Here is a 22,102-nt window from a genome sequence, read left to right on the forward strand (position 1 = left end):
TCGCAGCTTCATTTCCACCAAGAAAAACTCGGCCACTAATTTGGGTCGATTTTGTTTTGTATAAAAAAAAAATTAAAAAATGAAAATCTATTTTCAGTTCAGTGATTAAAACTCATCCCTCTTCCAGTGGCGGATCCAGGAATTTGTTCTTTTAATTGGCCCTCAAAAATTTGAAAAATCGCACCCCCCCCCCTTTGAGTGCAGGGGAGGGGGACCACCTCCCCAAAAAGGTAATTTTTCCCCCTGTTTTTCCCCCAGGGGAGGGGGTCCGGGCTGAATTCAGCCCCCCTCCAGCGCGAAGCGCGAAAGCTTTGACGTTATTATAGAGATCGAAAGAAGACGATTCGTTGTATTGTTTTCGACTCTTGATCTTCGTCTGAATTCAGTTTCGACGTTTCATTAAAATAATTAGAGAAAAATTTCAAAAATGTTTCTTCGTCCTATTAAAAGTCACAGTAGGGAAGAAATAAATTGCCAGCCGACCTACATAATACATCTTACCGACTTCAAACTTCTGCATTGGTATAGTACACGAGGATTGAGCAAGAATATCGACACAGCGGACCCTACACAGCAACATAATTATCTTTGAGTACCTTTCTTGCCCCCTCGGCGTGGTGACTCCACCCAACATTCACCTCTCTCTCTTTACTCCCACCCTTCTCCTCTCAGGCTCTTACCCCCTCTCTCTCCTCTCCCCCCCCCCCGTTTCTTTTGTTTCCTTTTTCTCTTTAAAAAAATATCCTCTTATATTTCTTTTCTTTCTTTTCCTTACTTTCCTTTTCTTTCTTTTCCTTACTTTCCCTTAATTTTTCCTCTTTCTTTTCATTCCCTTTCTTTTTCATCCCCCCCCCCTTTCTCATTTTCCCGACAGCAGCGCAATTTTACGGACAAGCCAAAATATCCTAACAGGTGTGGGGTAGGGGGGGGGTTGTTGCACCTCCCCACACCCCCTCCCAGGCGCGCCGGAAGCAGTTTGGGATGGGGGGGGGGGGCAAACATGCCAGGGGCATCTTCCAGGGGCAGTGGCGTAATGAGCAAACACGTTTGGAAGCAGTTTGGGATGGGGGGGGGGGGGGGAGGAGAAGAAAAATCTGAATCACCACCATTCTTACATGTTATGCACGTTTTTTCAAAGTGGAGTATTAACGATCAGGTAGAGCGTAGAAAGCGTAAATTGGCAGTGGGTCCAGGGCCTGAGCCACGGCAGCGGGTCAAGGGGCTGAGCCCCCGGAAGCTCAGGGTTTTTAGGTATTAAATTACGGTCAGATAAGCATATATATATTTAGATAGCCTACGTTATTTGTGACACGGGCAGGTCACTCATTGGCGGCGGTCCAGGGGGCAGAGCCTCCGGAAGCTCCGGGGTTTTAGGTATTAAATTACGGTCAGATAAGCATCCAGGGGCCCCCCTTAGAGCTCTTGGTGGGGTCCAGGGGACAGAGCCCCCGTAAGCTTAGGGTTTTTAGGTATTAAATTACGGTCAGATAGGCATATTTAGATAGCCTACGTTATTTGTGACACGGGCAGGTCACTAATTGGCGGGGGTCCAGGGGCAGAGCCCCCAGAAGCTCACGGGTTTTAGGTATTAAATTACGGTCAGATGAGCATCCAGGGGCCCCCTTAGAGCTCTTGGTGGGGTCCAGGGGACAGAGCCCCCGTAAGCTGAGGGTTTTTAGGTATTAAATTACGGTTAGATAAGCATATTTAGATAGCCTACGTTATTTGTGACAAGGGCAGGTCACTAATTGGCGGGGGTCCAAGGGGCAGAGCCCCCGGAAGCTCAGTGGTTTTGGGTATTTAATTACGGTCAGATAAGCATTCAGTGGACCGCCTTAGGGCCCTTGGTGTGGTCCAGGGGCGGAGCCCCCTGTAAGCTCAGAGGCTTTAGGCATTTAATTATAGTCAGATGAGCAGATTTTGATACCTCATTTGTGACATCGGCAGGTCACTAATTTTTTTTGTCTCTCTTTCTTTCTTTTTCTCTGTAACATACTTTTTTTTTTAAATGAGGGGCGCCTGAGCCCCCGAGCCCAGCCGTTCTGCAGGTCCTGACATGAAAGCTTCTAAATAAACATATTTTTCGCCCGACTGTAAATTGGGGAATTTCTAGTTTTCCAACAATTATAAACGCATAAAAAAGTATGACGTACAAAAAAAGTGAGAAAAAATATCAGAAAATCATGTCATTTCAGCAACATTTGTAAACCACTGGTATCGAATTAGAAATACCCCCCCCCCCCCGTCAGTACGCCAGTGTTCAGGGGCTCATGTCTTCTCACCCCTTTAATAAAAAACACGCACGATTTCCGATCCTCTCACAATATTTTCACGATATGCGCATATTGCTATTATAAAAACCTCCATTGATAAATATAGGTGGCATGCGGAATGTTTAGGAAATTTAATTCATGTTAACTTTCCTTTTCTTTGAATGGAATATGATTCAATTCAGGTTTTTATTATTTTTATTTTCTTTTTGGTTAAAAATACAAATTATCTTTACTTCTTTACTACTTTTCCTCTTTTTTTTGGAGGGCAGAATACGTTTTGCCCCACCCCACTTTTTTGGTGGGGGGGGGTGCCCCCTGCCCCCCTCACTTCTGGCGCCTACGCCCCCTCCCCCTTAGCGATGCCCCTGGTTGTTATCCAATTATTTTGTTTAAATAAATGCAATTCTTCATGCTCTCGCACCTCTCTTCTTTATCGTTGTTTGATTCTCTTTTATTTTTTTTCTTTCTCCTTTAACTCATAAAAATTCTCCCTTTCCCCCTTTTTTGCCATTTTTGTTTGTTTGAGTGTGATTTTTTTTTTTTTTTTTTTTTGGGGGGGGGGGGGGGGCTACAAGCCTACACATTTTGTTTTAAACGAAGGCACGTGTCGATAACGTTCAAAAGGCACCATACTTTAAAATCACTAAAAATACACTCCCAAAAGAGGTTATTTTTTAGTGTTCTGTTTATTGGGCTTCCTACACGGTTTTTGTTGGTCCTCCTATAGTGTGAATAGCATCCTCCCCCCCCCCCCCAAACCTGCTCCTTTCCACCTCCAATTGGATGCTTCACAGTACGGTATAGGATATCTGATACGAGTGTCCCGGTATATCATGTAATAGATCTAATGGTATACGCTTACTGATGTGTGAACGGATATACATGGACGTTGTATTATTACTATAGGCTTATACCACAGCCACACCACCGAATTCGACATCAGATCGACAGCAGACCGAGATCAAAAAATTCCATTACCCTGCAGAACGAAGAAACGGTCGGATTGGGGTCGGTTTGTCGGTGTGACTGGGGTATTACCTGTTATGTTATTTTTTTATAGATTCATTGCTTCTTAATAGTTTCCCATTATTTCACATTAACAGTTCTCTATGCTACGTGCATCCTTGTTTTGTTTATTTCATTATTATGCACTTTCTTGTTTACTCTAATGAGACAACCTTGTTATGTGAAATGTGGAACATTGAAACAAGAAACAAGAATATAATCACACCCACCACTCATAGCACAGCCACACCGAAACCAAAATCATTCGGAAAAACAGCCATGACGTACAGTCTGAAAAAAGAGAACAAAACATTACCCCGCATGGCCGAGAATTGGTTGTGACTAGTGTATTATCCTATTTTTGTTGTTTATAGATCAGTTCAAAGGTAAAATCGCACCCACTCAAAATCAAATCATGTGATTCCGGGTTTGGGGGCGCCGAAAGGGGAGGGAGAGGGGGGGGGGGGATTGGTCTGAACTTTTAAGGGAAGCCCCTGAATAAGAGGATTCAATAGGAGCAGAGCAGAACAGCTAGGGACGCAGTGAGCTACTAAACCATACTGCTACAGCTGAACTGAGATTGCGTTAGAGGGGATTTGCGGTAGTGCTTCTAGTACAGTATGGCTCGGGAGGATAAAGGACGTTTGAGAAGGGTTGCCTAAAAGTAAGTTCCATTCGGTAGGGCTTCTGTTTTTTTATAATATCGTTCGCCCACCAATGGCGGAACGGATACAGTTGTTCTTTTATTTTTAGGTGGCTGAAAATTACTGTTCAGGGGATGCCGTTCAGGGTTACAGTTACAATATCTTGATTTACCTTTGCAATGACAGATTTTAGGTTATACATTTAACCCATGTGTGTGGTGTGTGATATGTATTCATATGCTGTTGGTATTAGCAGAACATAATTGTGTGGTAATTTTTGGCTGTTCACGTTAGATTCTTGCAGCATAAATTCAGACAAAAATAAGTGCATAAACATATTCTTAATAATTTTTTTTGGAAAAATGACAAATTTTGTATTAATCAATAATGTGTTAGCGTAATTCTCCTTCCCGAATTTTAAAATATTGAAAATATTACCGAATCCCCGACTTATTAGTTTAATTATAGTCAATACAATATAAATAATATTATTTATAAGCTAACTAAAAAAAAACAAGGTAATCGCGAGGTTAGCCCCTGATACAAAATTATTTCATTATTTCACATTAAATGCGATCACAAAATGTGTTCGTAGGTCTGAACGCAAAGTGCTGTTCGTATCTTTCAAGGAGCGTATATATACTGTTTACAAATAAACACAATTAAATCATGTAGCTTAATGTACAACTTCAGACGATCAGTATGACAATAGTTCAGTTTTTCGTCCAGTAGATATTTCAGTAATGCTCAGCAAAGGCTTCTGGGGCTTGTAATATTTATCATATTGCTTGAAAGATTGGGTTTGATCATAAACATTCATTATACACATGTAGACATTTCAACACAACTATCGTTTATACATTAAATCGTTCTTTATTATGTACAAACAATCAAGATTTCGTTTATATCACACAAAGAAAACATTGACATTTAGAACGGGAAATATGACGTCATCTTATACCACTTACGTCTGTAAATCGGTATCTTTTGGAATATTTAAAATTGGGAAAATTAGGAAACTACTTGACCGACCCACAACTGCAAAATTAACCCATGCCTTTGTATCCTCCCGCCTTGATTATTGTAATTCATTTTTTTCTGGCCTTCCGCATTCATACCTTCTTCCACTTCAAAGAATTCAGAATACTGTTGCAAGGCTTGTTACTCTCTCGAGAAAATTTGAGCACGTAACCCCAATATTGCGTTCTCTTCATGCACCATCGTATAAAATTTAAAGTTCTTCTTCTTACACACAAAATTCTCCATGGCCAAGCCCCTAAATATCTTTCAAATTTGATTTCCTTACGTTCTTCTAGTTCTTTAACACCTCTTTGATCATCATCAACCTTGCAGTTAAACCTTGGACCTCGTACCGTTACAAAATATGGCGATCGAGCTTTCTCAGTAAATTCCCCTTTGGAATAAATCACCAGCACATTTTTATAATATTCATTCTCTTGACCAATTTAAGTCCTTGCTGAAAACGCTCCGTTTTTATTCATGAATGATATGCTGCAGTTGTGAGTCGGTCAAAGGAGGTGCACACCGTCTTATTTCTTGTTTGTTCGATCTTATGTTTGATCCTATGTTTGACCTTATGTATGTTTGATCTCACTCTTATTTTTATTATTATATATGCATGATTTATTGAATCAAGAACAGATGTATAAGTTGTGTGTTTATCATAAGTTTTGGTAAATATTTGTTTAGTCAGACTATGGTGCGCCTAATAAATGTTGTGTATTATTTTTATTTTCAAGAGGCGGTCAATGAGTTCAAACAGGACAGAAATGTAATTTTACATTAACTACTGCATACAGACATGTGATCAACTTCACATTTTCTACATTTGTCTATACAAGTCACGTAGAATCATTTATTTTTAGAATCTATATATTTTACAAGAGCCAGTTAAATTATATTCAAGATTTACTTCGATTAGGCTCACCGGTCCGCTTATTTACAATCTAGTCGAACTCGACCCTGGTCTCAAATAACGTTAAAAAAAGGAACAACTTAGACCTACGATTAACCTCATATGCTAAACCCGTTTTCACCATTAGTAAGCATTGGCAAACCGTCAGGTTTTAATTTTGTTCCGTCTAATGATATTTATTTACTTTCAATACACATCTTCACAAAAATATTCTTAAGATGGTCATATAAAATCAGACATAAACAAAAAAAGGGTCGTCATACATAAGCAAAACTTGAACTGACGTCCTTGTCATATGTAGACATGTACATGTATATACAACATTTTTACATACTATATGTAAACAATGCATAATGGAATAGCGGTTGGCCAACAAAAAGTGAAAGAGAGAGAGAGAGAGAGAGAGAGCGAGTGAAAGACAGAAAGTAAGAAAGGGAAAATGAGAGTAAAGAAGTGTATTCAGTTATTATTAAGTGGAACATTAAAGTATGTGGATACTGATGACCATGATGCAATGCCTAGCAATTGAGTCAGAGCATCGATTCGCTAGTTGTCGTTTTCCAGTCCGATTTTTTCATTGTTACCACGTCTGACGAAGTCGCCCTTGACTTGGAGGACGAAGTCGAGAAGACCCTATCGAGGCATGTACAAGAGTCCTGCCAGAGCTTGAAGACACGCTTGTTGCAGATAAAGGCAATGAAGATATAGACTCCCTGGAGAGAATTGAGGATGATAAAGATATACCAGAGAGCTGTGACGTTAGCGAAGGCAGCTACGAAACCAAAGACCCAGGTAAAACCGAGCAGAGTGGACATCTGTTCCAGGAAGGGAAAGCAAGAAGTAAAGAATAGAACCAATCATAGTTTTAACAATGAATGAAAGAAAAAAAGAAGTTTGCAGGCCAGTATGATTATTTCTCAGTAAACAGAGAAAAGACATTTCATCCGTACATTATGTTTCTTTATGCGTATGTTTTCTTTGCAGAGAATACACTCAAAGATATGATACAAACTCTATTATGGGATGGTATATATTAGAAATGTTCTCCCCTACGGAGCCAAATACAGTATCGCCACGACATTCTGTACGATACTCATGATCACTAAGGTTTCAAGCTACCTCTCATAAAATGTTTGAAGATGAAAAAAACAGCGACGTATTTTACATACCTCTTCCAATATTGTTTCCCCCTTTCTCTTCTTTTCACTGGTGTCTCAAAAACAAATGAAACTGTGTTTATTATGCAACGGCCTCAGATCTATATATCCAGTTTATTTTTGTGTAACAAGTACTCACCTTGATGTAAATTAAAAGGTCAGATGATATGTTAGAATCTGTACTCTTGTGTTTGTTGACAGGGCTCATTCTCATCTGGTGAAGACCGGCAACTACCATGACGAACAAAATGAGATTGACCACAAGGAGAGAAGCGACGGGGATTCCAAAGACGTACAAATTGGCCATACCATCACCGATCCAACAAGTACCTGTTTTGTAGTTCAGGTTGAAGTGTGGAAGCCTGGTGCCGCTGAAATAAATTCCAAGGCAAGGAACAACCACAAGTATTGGACATCCCCATGCAAACAGAAGGAACCTTGAAAGTACTGCAGCGCCCTCATCGGTTCGGCCAAATTTCGTTGCTATGCCGAATCGACGGTGTAAATCGAAAGCAAGAGCCGTTGTGTGAGAGAAAACTGCGATCCACACGAAGTGACCCAAGATAGCAAACGAGAGGCATGCATTAGAATTCATCGCGGCTAGTCCACCAAATAAGATGATAGATTGGGCGAAGATCAGAGTTATGCAGAGACTCATGATGAGAGTGTTCGACGTGGCTTTCCGAAGAAGGTTGAGTTTGAGATAAGTAACAAATGTTACGATAAGAGCAATTATAGACAAGGAAATACCGATGGTGCTTAAAATTGATTGAGCAGATGTAAAACGAAGGAATCCTGCAGAAGACTGCTCACTTACCAAGACGTAAGAGCAAACGAAAATTGTGTCATTTCCAACATCCAGATAGTCATTCGGCGCCAGGGTTCTGTTAAGAGGCGAGTAAATGTAAGATCCATTGCCCAAGTCAACAAATAGTGATATATTCTGTGATACTAATGCACAAGTTTCAGATGGAACTTGACACCCTTTTAAACTTTCTCGTTTTAAGTTCATTCCAGATGATGTGATATCGTATTCAATTACATAGAGAGATTCCGGAAGGCTGTATTTTTTTTCTCCAAGGAAAAATACCTGTCCTGTTGCATTGTCGTGTGATTTCATAAATTCATCCGTAGACAAAATTCTGTTAGGGCAACTTTCATTGGTGTTGCTGCATCCAATAGATATCATGAAAGTCATATTGCTGCAGACGTCATTCACAGCTGAGCTTTGTTGGTTGGTTGACAAGAAAACACTGTCGAGGTTTTCTTGAGATACGTCTATATTGATTCCTAGATAGCCCCAAATGTCCAAGTTCTGAGTACATTTGGTGAATGAATCATTCCCCTGGATTTCGGCTTGGAACCTACTTATGGTAAGATTCATCGAGGATAAGTAATTGCCATTGATTAAAGAAATTACGTAATCGTGTAAACGCACATCGGGATGGCAGTTTGACATGTCTCCATCATTATACATGCACTCCACTTCAATAAGAATAGGAATGGCTTCTTTGAACGAGCAATGGGAATTTGCAGGAAGCCTTTGACAAGTGCCGTTTATGAGATCATACCCTACTGGGCACGTGAGATTAATACACAGTTTATTAAACTTATCAAATATTTGGTTATCTCTACAAGAAAGATCGATTAGTGGCTCCTGGCTAGAGAGCCCATCCACAGATGAAAAATCGAAAAGGACAGAAATCGGGTAACTGGGGTAAGGAATGTTAGGTGAAACAATTGAAAAGTCAATGGTAAAAGGGGGACATCTCATGTAATCAAATTCAAATAGATTCTTTCCATCGTTTGATTGTAAACTAAAGCCTCGTTACACATGAAGCAGTGAGGGTTTTTGTAGATGCTGATAATGCCTGTGTACGACTCACAAGCCTGCGCCAAGAGAGCCATTGTTTCATTCTCACGATCGACGTCGCATGTTACAATTTCAGAATTTCTGCACTGCCTTGCAGCCGTTTGTGAGAAGGGGCTCTGAAAGTTCCAAATGAGGCAGTCCCTCATAATATCACCGATTTGTTGGACAGAGAACTCACTTCGTGATAAATCTGAGTATTCTTCAGAGAGACATGTACCATCAATTCCCCAGGGTGTTACACCACTGATGTTTTTGTAGTTACAAACAGCACATACACATTCTTAAATGTGATACTCTTCAAATATTGAACGGGCATTAATGTCAGTGGATCTTCATCCATTGCCTGCCCTTCACACTTTGCTTTCATCTCTTCATTACTCCATCGTACATCACACTGGCTCACCATCCAATACTTATCATTGTAACGGGGATTTCCCGCTGGTTGCACGCAGGAGAACTGACTTGGATCGATGCCTTCAGTAGCCTCATGGAAGACATCATCAGCAGGGTTCGTCTTACACTCATTAAGATAGTCGATACAACAATCATTGAAATAAAAACAGTAAGGATCACAATGACATCCTCCATCAGAATTGTAGCTGGTAGAACATGATTCGTCACTGTTGCATAATAGAGAAAGCGTGCATACGGGGACCGTCCAACCAAGTATTGTATAGTTCTTGTATAATTCAGCACCTTCAAAGGGGCTGCCTGTAATAGAAAAGAAACAATGAAATATTGACGGAAGCTGAAATTAACGTAAATTTTTCCAACATAAAACAAGAAGGGGCCGACACCCCTCCCCCCCCCCCCCTCCCGCCACACTCACGCACACATACTGAAATTGCCATATTTCTGGTACCCGAGGTTATTGCGGATTTACTGTTGTTTTTTAGTTTATCTGAACATAAATACAACATCGCATTTTTACTACTTATAATAATGATATTACTACTAATAATGTTAATATGAATATTAATAATGATAATAATACTTTGTTTAGCTGTTTAAGGGTAAGGCTCGACTAGTACATGTGCTATTATCTGGCCCCTTTCACCAACCAATAGATTCTCTTCTTGTATATGTAAATTATTGTATGAAATGTATTGCTGTTGCTAAATAAATAAAATAAAATCAATAATACTTATTTTATATACCTACAAAAAAAAAACATCAGCACCAATGCTGCTCCTCCTGAGGGCACTGCAATTATTCTTACCCCAGGAATTACCAAGAACCCATTTACACCTGGGTGGAGATTGGCAAATGTGGAGTAATGTCTTGCCAAAATCCGTTTGTGTCGGGCTGGGATTTGCAGTTCAATGATAGTGAATGAACCACTAAACCACGACAACTCCAATCTTTACTAAAGTATCAAATTATAAACTAATTTGACACTTAAAGTAGATTTTGGGGGAAACCCTGACAAGAAATACGGTATACAGCGAAAAAATCAGGACAGGTTTAGAAGTGTAATTGTCCGAGGTAACTGTCTGGGTTATGGTGATTTTTCTTGGGAAGAGTCGATCCGATAGAATAAAAAATACCTCATAAAATTCTGATTGGGTGCAAGAGGTTCAATAATTCTGATAATTTATATTTAAAAAGTCGATGAAAGGCCTGATCACAAACAAGCTATTGAAAATACCTTAGTCACACCGAGGGGACCGGCACCAGACCAAAAACAACGTATCACGACAATTAGCCCCTGTACAATCCCCCCCCCCCCCTGGAAAATCGACCCCGGGAAAACTACCCCCAAGGACAATTACCCCGGAGAATTACCCCCCGAGGACAATTACCCCCCGAGGACAACTACGCCCGAGGATAATTATCCCCGAGGATAACTACCCCCGAGGACAATACCCCGACAACTACCCCCGAGGACAATTACCCCCGAGATCAAATACCCCCCGAGGACAACCACCCCTGGACAATTACCCCCGAGGACAACTACCCCCCATCGTCAATCACCCCGAGGAAGTTGTAACACTGTGACGTATAATGCAAGATTCTTTCAGAAATTTCAGAAATTTTTATTTTCTTAGTTATTTAAAATTTCATTTCTTAGAAATTTAACAAATATTGCGCGCAGATGACTATGCGTAACAGCCTCTCTCCCCAACAATGGCACAGCAAAGAAATTAGCATGTAAGATTTTATTTATGCATCCTCTGTAACTTTTTCAATCAGCTGATCGTGTATTTGTCTTTGTATGTATAATGGGCCCTCATTCAATTCACGTTATCTATTTATTTCTGTTGTCATGCTGAAGTATAATATGTTTTCTTGTACGCTAAATTATTTTGAAATAAAAATTGCCTTCAAGTTATATATGTACGGTGCCATGTCAAAAGACAATGAAGATCCGGTCTCCGGTAATTCATCTCATTGATTTTGTAACTCCTGCGCAGCGTTTTTCAACCGGCAGGCGCGGATCCAGGATTTCTTAGGGGAGGGGGCCCAACTTTTTTTTTTTTTTTGCTCCCGAAAATTTGAAAATCGCGCCGGCCAAAAATTCGCTTAGGGGGGGGGGGGGGGGGGGGGGGGGGGGGGGGGGGGTAGTGAGCACATTTTTTTTTTTTTGATCCTCAAAAAAATTTCTATTTGCACCCCCCCCCCCCCCGTTGAGCGCCAGGGGGGGGGGGGGGCCCAACCCCCCCAAAAGGTAAAAATCACGTGATTTTACATGATTTTTTTTCTCAAGAGGGGGGGGGGGGCCGGGCCCCCCGGGCCCCCCGGGCCCCCCCCCCTGGATCCGCCACTGTCAACCGGGGTGCCGCAAGAGAATGATTTTTAGTTACAATAATTTTGAAAAACGTTGATTTTGTGAAAAACAAATATCAGAAACGGTTAGAGTATGTAATTACATGAGAAAATAAATTTTAAAAACAATAAAGTGTCTTTCTTCCTCGCTCGCTGACAATATTTTGACAGCAAGGCGCCCGAAGATATACACTGTCGCTTATAACGTAGGATATATTTTTTTACCCCAATTTATGGAATTATTTTGACAATGATTTATTCCTAAAAGATTTTATTGAATAATAATTTGCCAGTGTTTGTTTTGCGTGACTGCTAAGCATGTGTATGGTACTATGCTTATCAACAAGGGACCTACGCCCTTAAGTCATAAATGACAGTCATGAGGATTAATGCCCCACAAAAGGGCACTAATATAGCACATCGACACGGTTTTCATCCTGAGGCCTCACAGTTTCGAGGCCATTGCTTTGCCACTGAACCATGACTGTACGCCGCGGGGGCTAGGGAAGGGGGAAGTTCCCACAAATTAAAAAAAAATGCAATAAATTGTCAATAATTCATTGAATTTACCCCTGGTCCCCAACAGAAAAAATCTTCTGTGTGCCCACGCCTTGAGCCATAATGCATGGCCGTACAGATCGTCTTTTGCCAATGAATCCTGATTGTCCTCGGGGGTAATTCTCCGCGGGGGGTAGTTGTCCTGGGGGGGGGGGTAATTTTTCTCGGGGTAATTGTCCGCGGGGTGTAGTTGTCCTCGGTGGTAATTGTCCTTGGGGGTAGTTGTCCTCGGGGGTAATTTTCCGGGGGAGGGGGGGGTAATTTTCCGGAGGATGATTGCCCAGGGGTTTTTTTTTTTTTGATCCTCAAAAAAAATTCAATTTGCACCCCCCCCCCCCCTTGAGCGCCAGGGGGGGGGGGGGCCCAACCCCCAAAAAAGGTAAAAATCACGTGATTTTACATGATTTTTTTCTCAAGGGGGGGGGGCCCGGGCCCCCCGGCCCCCCCCCCCTGGATCCGCCACTGGATTAAAGTGTGAACCAGGGAAAACGCAAAATTTGATTTCGATTTCCAATCATAAATATCTTGATAATCAGACAGGTAATCGGCTTGTAAAAGTCATGGGCTTCCTGACTGACCTAAAGATTTATAATTATCATTTCAGCATGAGCTGAATCCAGGATTTTGAATCAGAATCTGAGACAAAGTTACTTCCTCCCTTTAAACAAGAGGTTTTGAGTCGATGTGGAGTCACTGTGGCAGTGTGACTGAGGTATATTAATGGCCAATAATCTGTCGGTTTGGAGTCGGTTGTGACTAGCGTCGTACTTTTATAGTCAAGCCCCCAACCGACTCAAAACACAATGGAAACCGCCCTAGTTTGGGCCGTAATCTGTTATTGGTCAGTCTGCAGTCAGTCTGGTGTTGGCCTCATTAGTGTGACAGTGGTGTAAGCTGATGGGGGTAAAGAAAATTTCTAGTTTGAGATTGTGAAGGGAGGCGATCAACATGTTCATTACCAAAAAGCTTATAATGAGACGCCAGTCTATTGGTAAATCAGTCAGCGATAGATACCATAAAGGTTTACTCATGATAAGAAATCCCGATAAATGAAGATAATGATATAACTGATCACCCATCCTCAGCGAGGTAAAAAAAAAATATCATGATCTTCAAGACCGGAATAGACCCTTCTGCAATCTGTTTTATAACCAGACAAAGAAGGTGCTGAAACTGATGTTTAACTTCTAATGACAGAGTGATTGGAGTTGCAAGCTCATTTGATAAAAACCTTCCACCTCAGTTTCTATAACACCCAATTAACCGTCATGGCGGGGAATGGTACATACAAAGTCGAAAGCAATTAATAACTTACCACCTGGCAATATGAAACTGAAGAACAAACACAAATACACACTCTGAAACCATGGAACAAAATGATCCTTTTGATGAGCCATTCTGAGTGAGGAACTACGACAACGTTTAGAGGTAGACGTATTAGCTACATACGAAGTGCAGCTTGAACACAAACTTTACATTTGACCGAACAGACCCAATGATGCTTACTGTATGAGAAACCGAGCAAATACAAGTATGACAGTTTCTTCATACACTGTATTTTTTTTAACAAAAGAGTTATAAAAGCATTATATGGCCTCGCTTCACCCTGATATTCAAGTTCAGTCGTTAACAGGTCACACATGCAAACTATTGTGACGTCACTTCTTTTGTCACTTCAACAGAAGTCGTCGAAGCCAAATATAACAAATATTGGAGTGCTTTCAAGAGCGACTCGTGAAAGAAAAAAAGTGGCGTAATTTTGGGCATGAGTATGGGGGCTGAGAGTTGCAGAAGCCCCCCAATGATAATGAAAATGATTTTTATTTAAAAAAAAGAAGTGGAGAGAGAGAGAGAGAGAGAGAGTGTGTTTTTTTTGTGTGCGTGTGTGTGTGGGTGTGTGTGAGAGAGAGAGGGAGTGTGAGAGAGAGAGAGAGAGAGAGTTAGAAAGAAAGGGGGAGGGAGGGAGAGGAGGTGAAGATATGTGATATGAAAATGATACAGCCCCTCCTAAACCGTTTTTTGGTCCTCCTAGTGTGAAGGCCTCCCCCCCCCCCCCCCCCACGCCACCTCCTATTGGATGCTTCACCAGTCCGGTATAGGATATCTGATTCGAGAATGTGCTGGTATATCATGGTATACATAATGGTATTCGCTTACAGGATGTGCTGGATGGATATGATTGGACGCTGTATTATTATTATAGACTTATACCACAGCCACACCACCGAGTTCATATCAGATCAACAATAGACCGAGATCAAATAATTCCATTGCCACGTATGGCCAAGAATCGGTCGGGTTGAAGTCGATTTGGCTGTGTGGGTAGTACATGTATTACGTTTTATTCTTTTTGTAGGTCCATTCAAGGGTACAATCGCACCCACGATCATGATCAAATCAGAAGATGTGATGTGATGCAACAAATTAACAAACATATATTTAAGGTAATTCATATTTAGAACATGAATAAAATTGACTACTAAAGATACAAATATTTGATGAACTGTCGAGTTAACAGAAGACATACATATTTTCAATAATGGATTTCTGATATTCATGAACAACAAAATGGAAGAAACAATATTAAAGAGACATATTATCCCTTGATTATTGGGCTATATACAACTACTTTGTTGTGACCACTGCTAATGATTAAAACAAAAATAGAAACTGTAAAAATATCGGATATTGCTAATTCCATAACACGTACACCGGAAAAATACTGCTGCTACTATTACCGATGTTACTACTGATGTTACTGCTACTAATACTACATTTTTATTTTTTTTCCCCCTCCAGTGTTTGAGGAAAAATTTCGCAACGACTGAGCCAGCCGCAGAATAAGCGGGGGGGGGGTGGGGTGAGATATTTCATTCAGTAGGGGTGTGGGTCAGGTTACTTTTTTTTTTTATTTTATAAAAACAATTGAAGGGGGGATTATACCTCCAAAACACCCCATGCGTACGTGCCTGACTACTACTACTACTACTACTACTACTGCGGACACTTTTTTTGGGGGGGGGGGGAGTCCAAAAAAAAATCGCAATGACTCAGCCAGCCGAAAAGTCGCTCAGTGGGGGGGGGGGGGGTGGGGGTAAGCGGACACTTTTTTTTTTTTTTTGGTCCCAAAAAAATCGCAACGACTCAACCGACCGCTGAATAAGCGGGGGGGGGGGGGGGGGGGGGGGGGCGGGGTAAGAGGACACTTTTTTTTCTTTTTTCTCGAAATTTGAAAATTTGACAATTTGCTCCGTTGGGTGGGGGTAAGGTCACCTTTCTTAGGTCAGCCATGGGGGTAATTTTTTTATTTATTTTTTTTTTATTTTTTTTAAATAATAAAAAAAATAAAAAAAAAAAAAAAAATCCAAAGGGGGGGGGGGGGGGGGTTTTAGGGATTTTTTAGGGGGGTTTACACACATAAAAATACCAAAGGGGGGGTTTAACCCCCCAAAACACCCCCCCCCCCCCCCCCTGCGTACGCGCCTGATTACAATGCACTGACAAACAAGTCGTGACTCTTTCCTCAGCTACGGTAATTGTCCAGACTTATCTGGAAATGCATCAGGACGTTATGATCAGAAAGCTATACTCGCTATATAAGTTTATTCTCATCATTCTGTATATGTAGCATGCATTTAAGGTCAAAACGCAAATAAAGATAGGTTGGATAAAAGTTAGAGTTAAAGTGTTTTCTTATGAACACTTTAAGTAATTTTCGTGATACAGATGATTCACTTTCTAAAATATCAAGATAATAAACATCGTCCTGTGTATACCAATACACGCCAATACCACCGTGGATCGCAGACGAGATTCCACAGCTTATCTGAGTCCAGATTTATGAGCCATGTATTGCCCCCCCCCCCCCCCGACCCCAACAGAAAAGACAGAGAGAAAGGGTGGAAATCAAATACTGTTTTGAAAAGATTGAATGGAAAAATCCTTTGGCTTTACATATGTAACTTGTCACCATCAGTTCGACAAGCAAATAAGTCCCCCCCCCCCCCCGAAAAAAAAAAAAATCCTCGGCTCTGGACCATAAATTCCTGCATTACAACAACACGCGGACAACTACCCCTGATAAAAACTACCATTAGGACAACACCGGACTACTGCCCTCCTATGACAATAACCCTAGACTTATATCATATCAGGCGGCTTTCCTCTTAGACGAATACCCCTTGAGATCGGCCCCTGAATAAATAAAATTGTCCTAGGTGATCATTTCAAGAGTAACAATTATATTCATTAATTGAAATTTCTGGAGATTGTTGTCCGGTATCTGGTGGCGACCGGGGGTGGCGATAGCCCGGATGTAGTCGTAATTTAATAGTTCCTTCAGTAGGCGATTTCTAAATATTTTGTTTAAGTTATCATGCTAATCCAAATTATGTCCTATAAATTCGTCGCTGTGACGGTAGTGAAAAAAAATTGCATTCACTTTGCGTTACGATTTTCCTCACTACCGTCACTTCGTGAAAACATGGAGTAAACCGTTAGGTTACGTGGTTTTACATCTAGTCCAGAATCTTACCGTTCTCTATATTTCGTACTCACTTGATTTAAGCCGCCGAAGATGGCGTTATCAACAAACTCATAGTTATGCTCACCAGCCGCCACCAGCCCAGCCCATCAAACTCAAACAGCCCAACGAACTGGTTTGAGTTGGTTGGCCCAGCCTGAGAAAATACTTTTTCACCAGGCGTCCTAACTTAATGATCACGCCATCTTCAGCTGGAAGCAAGTAAGTAGGCGGAGGTAGTGTTTAATCAAAATTAAATAGGCTTGATTCTGAACTAGGTTACATCGGGAATTAGGAACTAGATCACCGTCATTAACCCTCGAAACGGTCAACAGATCAAGGACATTCACATTAATCTTTTAATGCGATAAACCATTTAAAAAAAAAGAAGACTATGTCTGACATTTTAAGGAGACGAGTTTATCGTTAAGATGTGTCAGTTTGACTATGGTATCACGTGAACACATTGCTATTCCATCATGTTCATCAGAGGAAGCGGCGGTTGATAACAAGAGGCATAGACTTTGCTGAAAGTCTGTCCGAAGATAAGGACAGTCCATCCAGAGGCGTAGGTAGGGGGCATCGGGGCACATGGCCCAGATCGAATGGCAAAACAAAAGTAAAATTGAGCACATTATCTGTGGTCTTTTACCACGTAAGAAATGTACCCCCCCCCCTCCCAACAATAACAGCAAATTTCGCTACGCCTCTGGATCTCATCTCATCTTTTCATTCTATAAAGTAATACAATGTTTAACAATTCAAATACACCAATGGTGGTGATGAAATAAATTTTTCAAAGTGACCCAAGATTCTATAAAAAAATATTATATAATTACCCCAATACACCCCCTTAGAATGCCCTTATTATTTCGAGTTTCTAATATAACATGATCCAATCTTCCGAAGGTTCTTGGAATTCACAAACTCACTGAACTCAGCACAAATAAAGACGACAAATTAATTTTGTTACTCTACCATATTGTGTCATTGAAGTTGGGAATTTAATCGAAGTAAACAACATTAATGTCTAAATTACCGACAGAGGGTAAATATTTGTTATCGTCAATCATCTATGCTTGCATCAGCGATCTTCAATTCAACGATCTAAAGGACAGCAGGTCTCTATAAAAGCACGTTTGAAAGATTGGAAGTCATTCTCATCGAATCAGTCTTGACTTTCGTTTGGATCGGTAAGCTCCTCCTCCAAGATGAAGATGTTGATGTTGTTTGCCGCGCTTTGCGGAGTGGCCATGGCCGTGCCTTTCGACTCGGCAGCCTACATGGGAGAATCTGCGCCTATGGGACTGGTCGATGAGCTGACTACTCTGGGGTTCACCAAGCTGGTTGAATTGATTGAGATGGCTGGACTTAAGGAAACACTCAACACTGGAGGTATATTTTCTCCTTTTATTCATTAAATCAAAATGTGCTGGCGCGGATCTAGAATAAGACTTGTTGGGTAGGGGGACATAGGGTCCTTGTATGTAGAAGTGTTGGGGTCTAGTGGATAGGTCTCCGGACTGTGAACTACAAGGTCCGGCAAGAAATGTCCAAAATTTGCCACACTCATCCCAGGTGTACGTTAGTTGGTACTTGGTAGGATGTTTTCCTTGAATGCACATAGTGCTACGGTCGCCGGAGCTAAAGCCAGGGTAATAATATCCATAGTCCTGTGGAAGCGCATATAGAGACGTTATATGATTATAAATTATGATGTGCGCTCTTCAAGAACGGCATATTATTATAATTCCTTTTCTACATGTGACTCTCCTAAATTAAAGGTTAATCAACATTTTGTTGAAGAGGGCAGGGGAGGCTTGCATAAATTTAGATGGGACTTGAGTTCCAATCCGCGTCAAAGAATGATCGCGTCGTTGACGCAGCCCGTCGTTAGCAAAGTGAAGCCAAACTGAGTACAGCGGACATTAATCATGAATTAAAATATCTCGTACAGGTCCTTACACCGTCTTCGCACCGACCAACGAGGCCATCGCTATGCTAGGACCCGTCAATCTGAATAACATGACTGTGCTCGTCAACCTCCTCAAGTCTCACGTCATTGAAGGCAAAGTGATGTCGACTATGATCAAAGATAACATGATGGCTCCAACCCTCATGAAGAGTGTCCCTATGCGTATCAACATGGTCACTTGGTGGCAGGTACAAATTATTCATATCAAATCAATTCAAATGGTTTATTAAAAATAAAATCATGACGTAATATGATAATTATCAAAACCGAAACACTGGTAGTGCCCTAGCGATAGGGGTACGTGGGCATCCCCCCTTCGAAAAGGAGAGTATATTAAAAGAAAAGGGAGAAGGGTAAGGCGATGCTAGGACCCTTTCCCGTGACCTCCTATTAAAGGTAAAAACCAGTTCTGGTCATGCGATTGCATTGTGAAACAAACGAATTACTATTGCCATCAATAATGGTTGAAAACTCTTATTTCCCTAACAGACCACCACTATCGGTGCTAATGGAGCCGAGATAACCTTATTCGACAAGATGGCCAAGAATGGCGTCATCCATGGAATTGAAAAGGTCATCTACCCAATTCCTTATGGGAACATGATGGAGGCTATGGAGATGATTCCTGGTCTGAGTTTCACGCTCGAATTAATCAAGATGGCTGGGTTGGATTCAACACTCGCAGGTGCGTGCTAAAATTTAAACACTTTTTAATAACTTTTGTTTTCATTCATTTTTTAAAGCAGTATCTATCGTGTACATGGACTGCATTTGTGTCTATATGTGAAAAATGTATTTGATTAAAACTTCGACCCCCCCCCCCAGAAAAAAAAGTTTTGACGCAATATATAAAAGCACTGATGTGCCCACTATGGGCAAACAAAAGCGCAAGGTACTCTCGAGTAAGAGCTGTGCGAACTACAATGTATTACCCCAGTTTAGCCAAGTTACCCACGGAAGGCCAAGGGGCTTTATCTTTCAAGCAGTTTTACCCCCTAATGGATACCAATTTACATCACCTGGATAAAAAGTGGCAAGTATAGATTCTGTCTATTGTTATTTGTACGCTTTTTTTTCAGGTGAGGGCCCTTTCACCATCTTTGCTCCTCAAAACATTGCTTGGATGAAGGTGCCAGAGATGAACATCACAGCTTTGAAAGCAAACAAGACCTTGCTTGCGGAGATCCTGTCATATCACGTCGCTCCTGGTGCTTTCTACTCCACCGTCATCAGACCTGGTACTCTCATTACCACTGTACAAGGCCAGAAAGTCCTCTTTAATCCTAAGATGTGCAAGAAAGAAGGTAAGCTCCGAAAGGATAGTTCATCATGCTTTAATAGGTCTTGAATTTGGGATTTTAAAAAATATTACATCTTCTACAAAGATAAGGCAAACACATTGGTCATTATATTCAAATGGAATAGCTGAGCACAAATAGATGACGTTTTAGCGTCTAGGTGGGATTATATATTAGGTCATACGTGAATAGGCCTGGCCTTGTAAGAGGATCGATCCAACGCTACAACTTACGTGATCCTATGGAGTACCGAAGCTGTGACATCATAACAATCCAAGTTTAGAATTTCTCATTTTGTTCTTAATTTTCCGAAAGACCATCAAAAATAATGTCTGAATGTCGAAAACCAATTGAAAATGTCAAGTATTGGCTGAGATATGACTATATGAATAAATAGATGTCCTGTGGGAACTCATTGTTATATTGCTCTGGTTTATAACATTAGGAACCGGAGCACTATAACGGTGAGTTCCCATAGGACATCTATTTATTCCGATGGTCATATTTAAGCCAATACTTAATATTCAATTGGTTTTCGACATTCGGATATTACTTTGTATGACGTCACATCATCAATTTGTAACAGACACACACGCACACATACATCCGCTCCCTGTGCCTGCTGTGCGCAGACTATATTCTGAGTATTAATTTTGTTCAGTGCATTATGATTACAAAATAATATTCTGTGCTTTACATGATCGAATTGGATAACATTATTATATTAATACACTACTGCAAGAAAAGATCGCTCTTTGTGGCTTTTCTTAAATATCGAGAGCAGATATATTCCTAATTGCTAAGGGTATAACTAATTACACAGTGCAGGAGCTGACACCATAAAGGCTGGGTTTCCATTTGTATTCATGTACGTTTTACAGGATTAACAGCCATTCTGATCATGATGTTGTGATGGTAATCGAAGTGTACATACTGGAATATCTGGTATATAGGATGGAGTGAGATTGTTCTCTTGAATACCACCCGTTTCTCTACTGTCATGGTATATTAAGGCTCTGTACTGGATCATTATGTCTTAATTGTTCCACAAATTATCATTTTCTGGTATGACAGGCATACTCTACATGTACATGAACGAGGCTACAGTGGCCCTTGCCGACCAGTCTGTGAACAATGGCGTTATGTGGTTGATGGATGATGTCTTCGCAAAGCCGATGGTATTCTAACTGGACTGTCTTCACTAAATCCAAACTCTCTTGCAGATAACTAGTTTTTTCGAGCCCATGAAAGAAGTTAAAATTCTAAGCAATGTGATAATGAGAAACAAACTCATGAAAAGATGCGAGAAATGAATTGTTGAAACTTAAAATGTCTTTGTTTATTTCTTCAAATATAAACTTAATTACAAATAACGCCACATTTGTGGCGGCAAAGCAGAGTTTGCTCTCGAAACCCTCCTTTCATAACTTTCGGATTTTTATATTTGAGCATTTCATGTTCAATTATTGGAAAATGTTGAACTGCTCTAAATGCTATGGCTCGCATTCAAAAACATGTACATGTATGTGTGTAGAAATAAAGACAGAACTTGAGTGAAATTTTTAAATTTGTTCCTTTCTTTTATTATAATTTTCGGAATATCATACGGGGTGGAAAACTGGTAACAGTATATTAGATAAATATTAAACTATTCGATAATGTTGAAGGTATACAAAAACGTGATACTAAAGTGAAATTTTTCAGATTTGTTCCTTTCTTTTAAGATCATTTAGGGGTAAATTACAAGGGATAGAAAATTTGTTCAGATTGGAGCAAAATGCTTTGTGTATGTTTATGTGTGTGTGTGTATTTCCGTTCTCAATCACGAAACTAATATCATTTTTTCTTCAACTTAAAACAAATATTTAGGTCTGAATTTGATCATTTGGCAGGCCTACATACATTATAATTCCAATGAGACTATATGGATAACTCATACAGGTCTGCGAGAAAGGATAGATAAAAACGAGAAATAGGACTAGGTGTAACTGGATACCTATGAGCGAGAATGAATGATATAGGAGAAAAGAGTAAAGAGAAAGAGAGAGAGAGAGCAAGATAGATCAAACGAGAGAGAGAGAGAGAGAGAGGGAGA

General features: G+C 40.6%; 2 protein-coding genes across 2 annotated transcripts; one reads left to right on the forward strand and one right to left on the reverse strand.

The window, feature by feature from the left end:
* Positions 1 to 5,674: 5,674 nt before the first annotated feature.
* On the reverse strand, positions 5,675 to 13,829 carry LOC105436558 (adhesion G-protein coupled receptor G2-like). Its single transcript, XM_030986214.1, has 3 exons — positions 13,528 to 13,829; positions 7,155 to 9,599; positions 5,675 to 6,673 (listed from the first exon to the last, which is right to left on the reverse strand). The coding sequence occupies exons 2-3, from the start codon at positions 8,787 to 8,789 to the stop codon at positions 6,389 to 6,391; spliced, it is 1,920 nt and encodes a 639-aa protein (XP_030842074.1). The 5' UTR covers positions 8,790 to 9,599; positions 13,528 to 13,829; the 3' UTR covers positions 5,675 to 6,388.
* A 4,074-nt stretch (positions 13,830 to 17,903) lies between these two features.
* On the forward strand, positions 17,904 to 21,566 carry LOC585177 (uncharacterized protein sll1483). Its single transcript, XM_785014.5, has 5 exons — positions 17,904 to 18,129; positions 18,692 to 18,897; positions 19,199 to 19,394; positions 19,789 to 20,013; positions 21,082 to 21,566. The coding sequence occupies exons 1-5, from the start codon at positions 17,946 to 17,948 to the stop codon at positions 21,192 to 21,194; spliced, it is 924 nt and encodes a 307-aa protein (XP_790107.2). The 5' UTR covers positions 17,904 to 17,945; the 3' UTR covers positions 21,195 to 21,566.
* The last annotated feature ends 536 nt before the right edge of the window (positions 21,567 to 22,102 follow it).

Source organism: Strongylocentrotus purpuratus, unplaced genomic scaffold, assembly GCF_000002235.5.
Source record: "Strongylocentrotus purpuratus isolate Spur 01 unplaced genomic scaffold, Spur_5.0 spur5_scaffold_15, whole genome shotgun sequence".
In the NCBI taxonomy this organism is placed as follows: domain Eukaryota; kingdom Metazoa; phylum Echinodermata; class Echinoidea; order Camarodonta; family Strongylocentrotidae; genus Strongylocentrotus; species Strongylocentrotus purpuratus.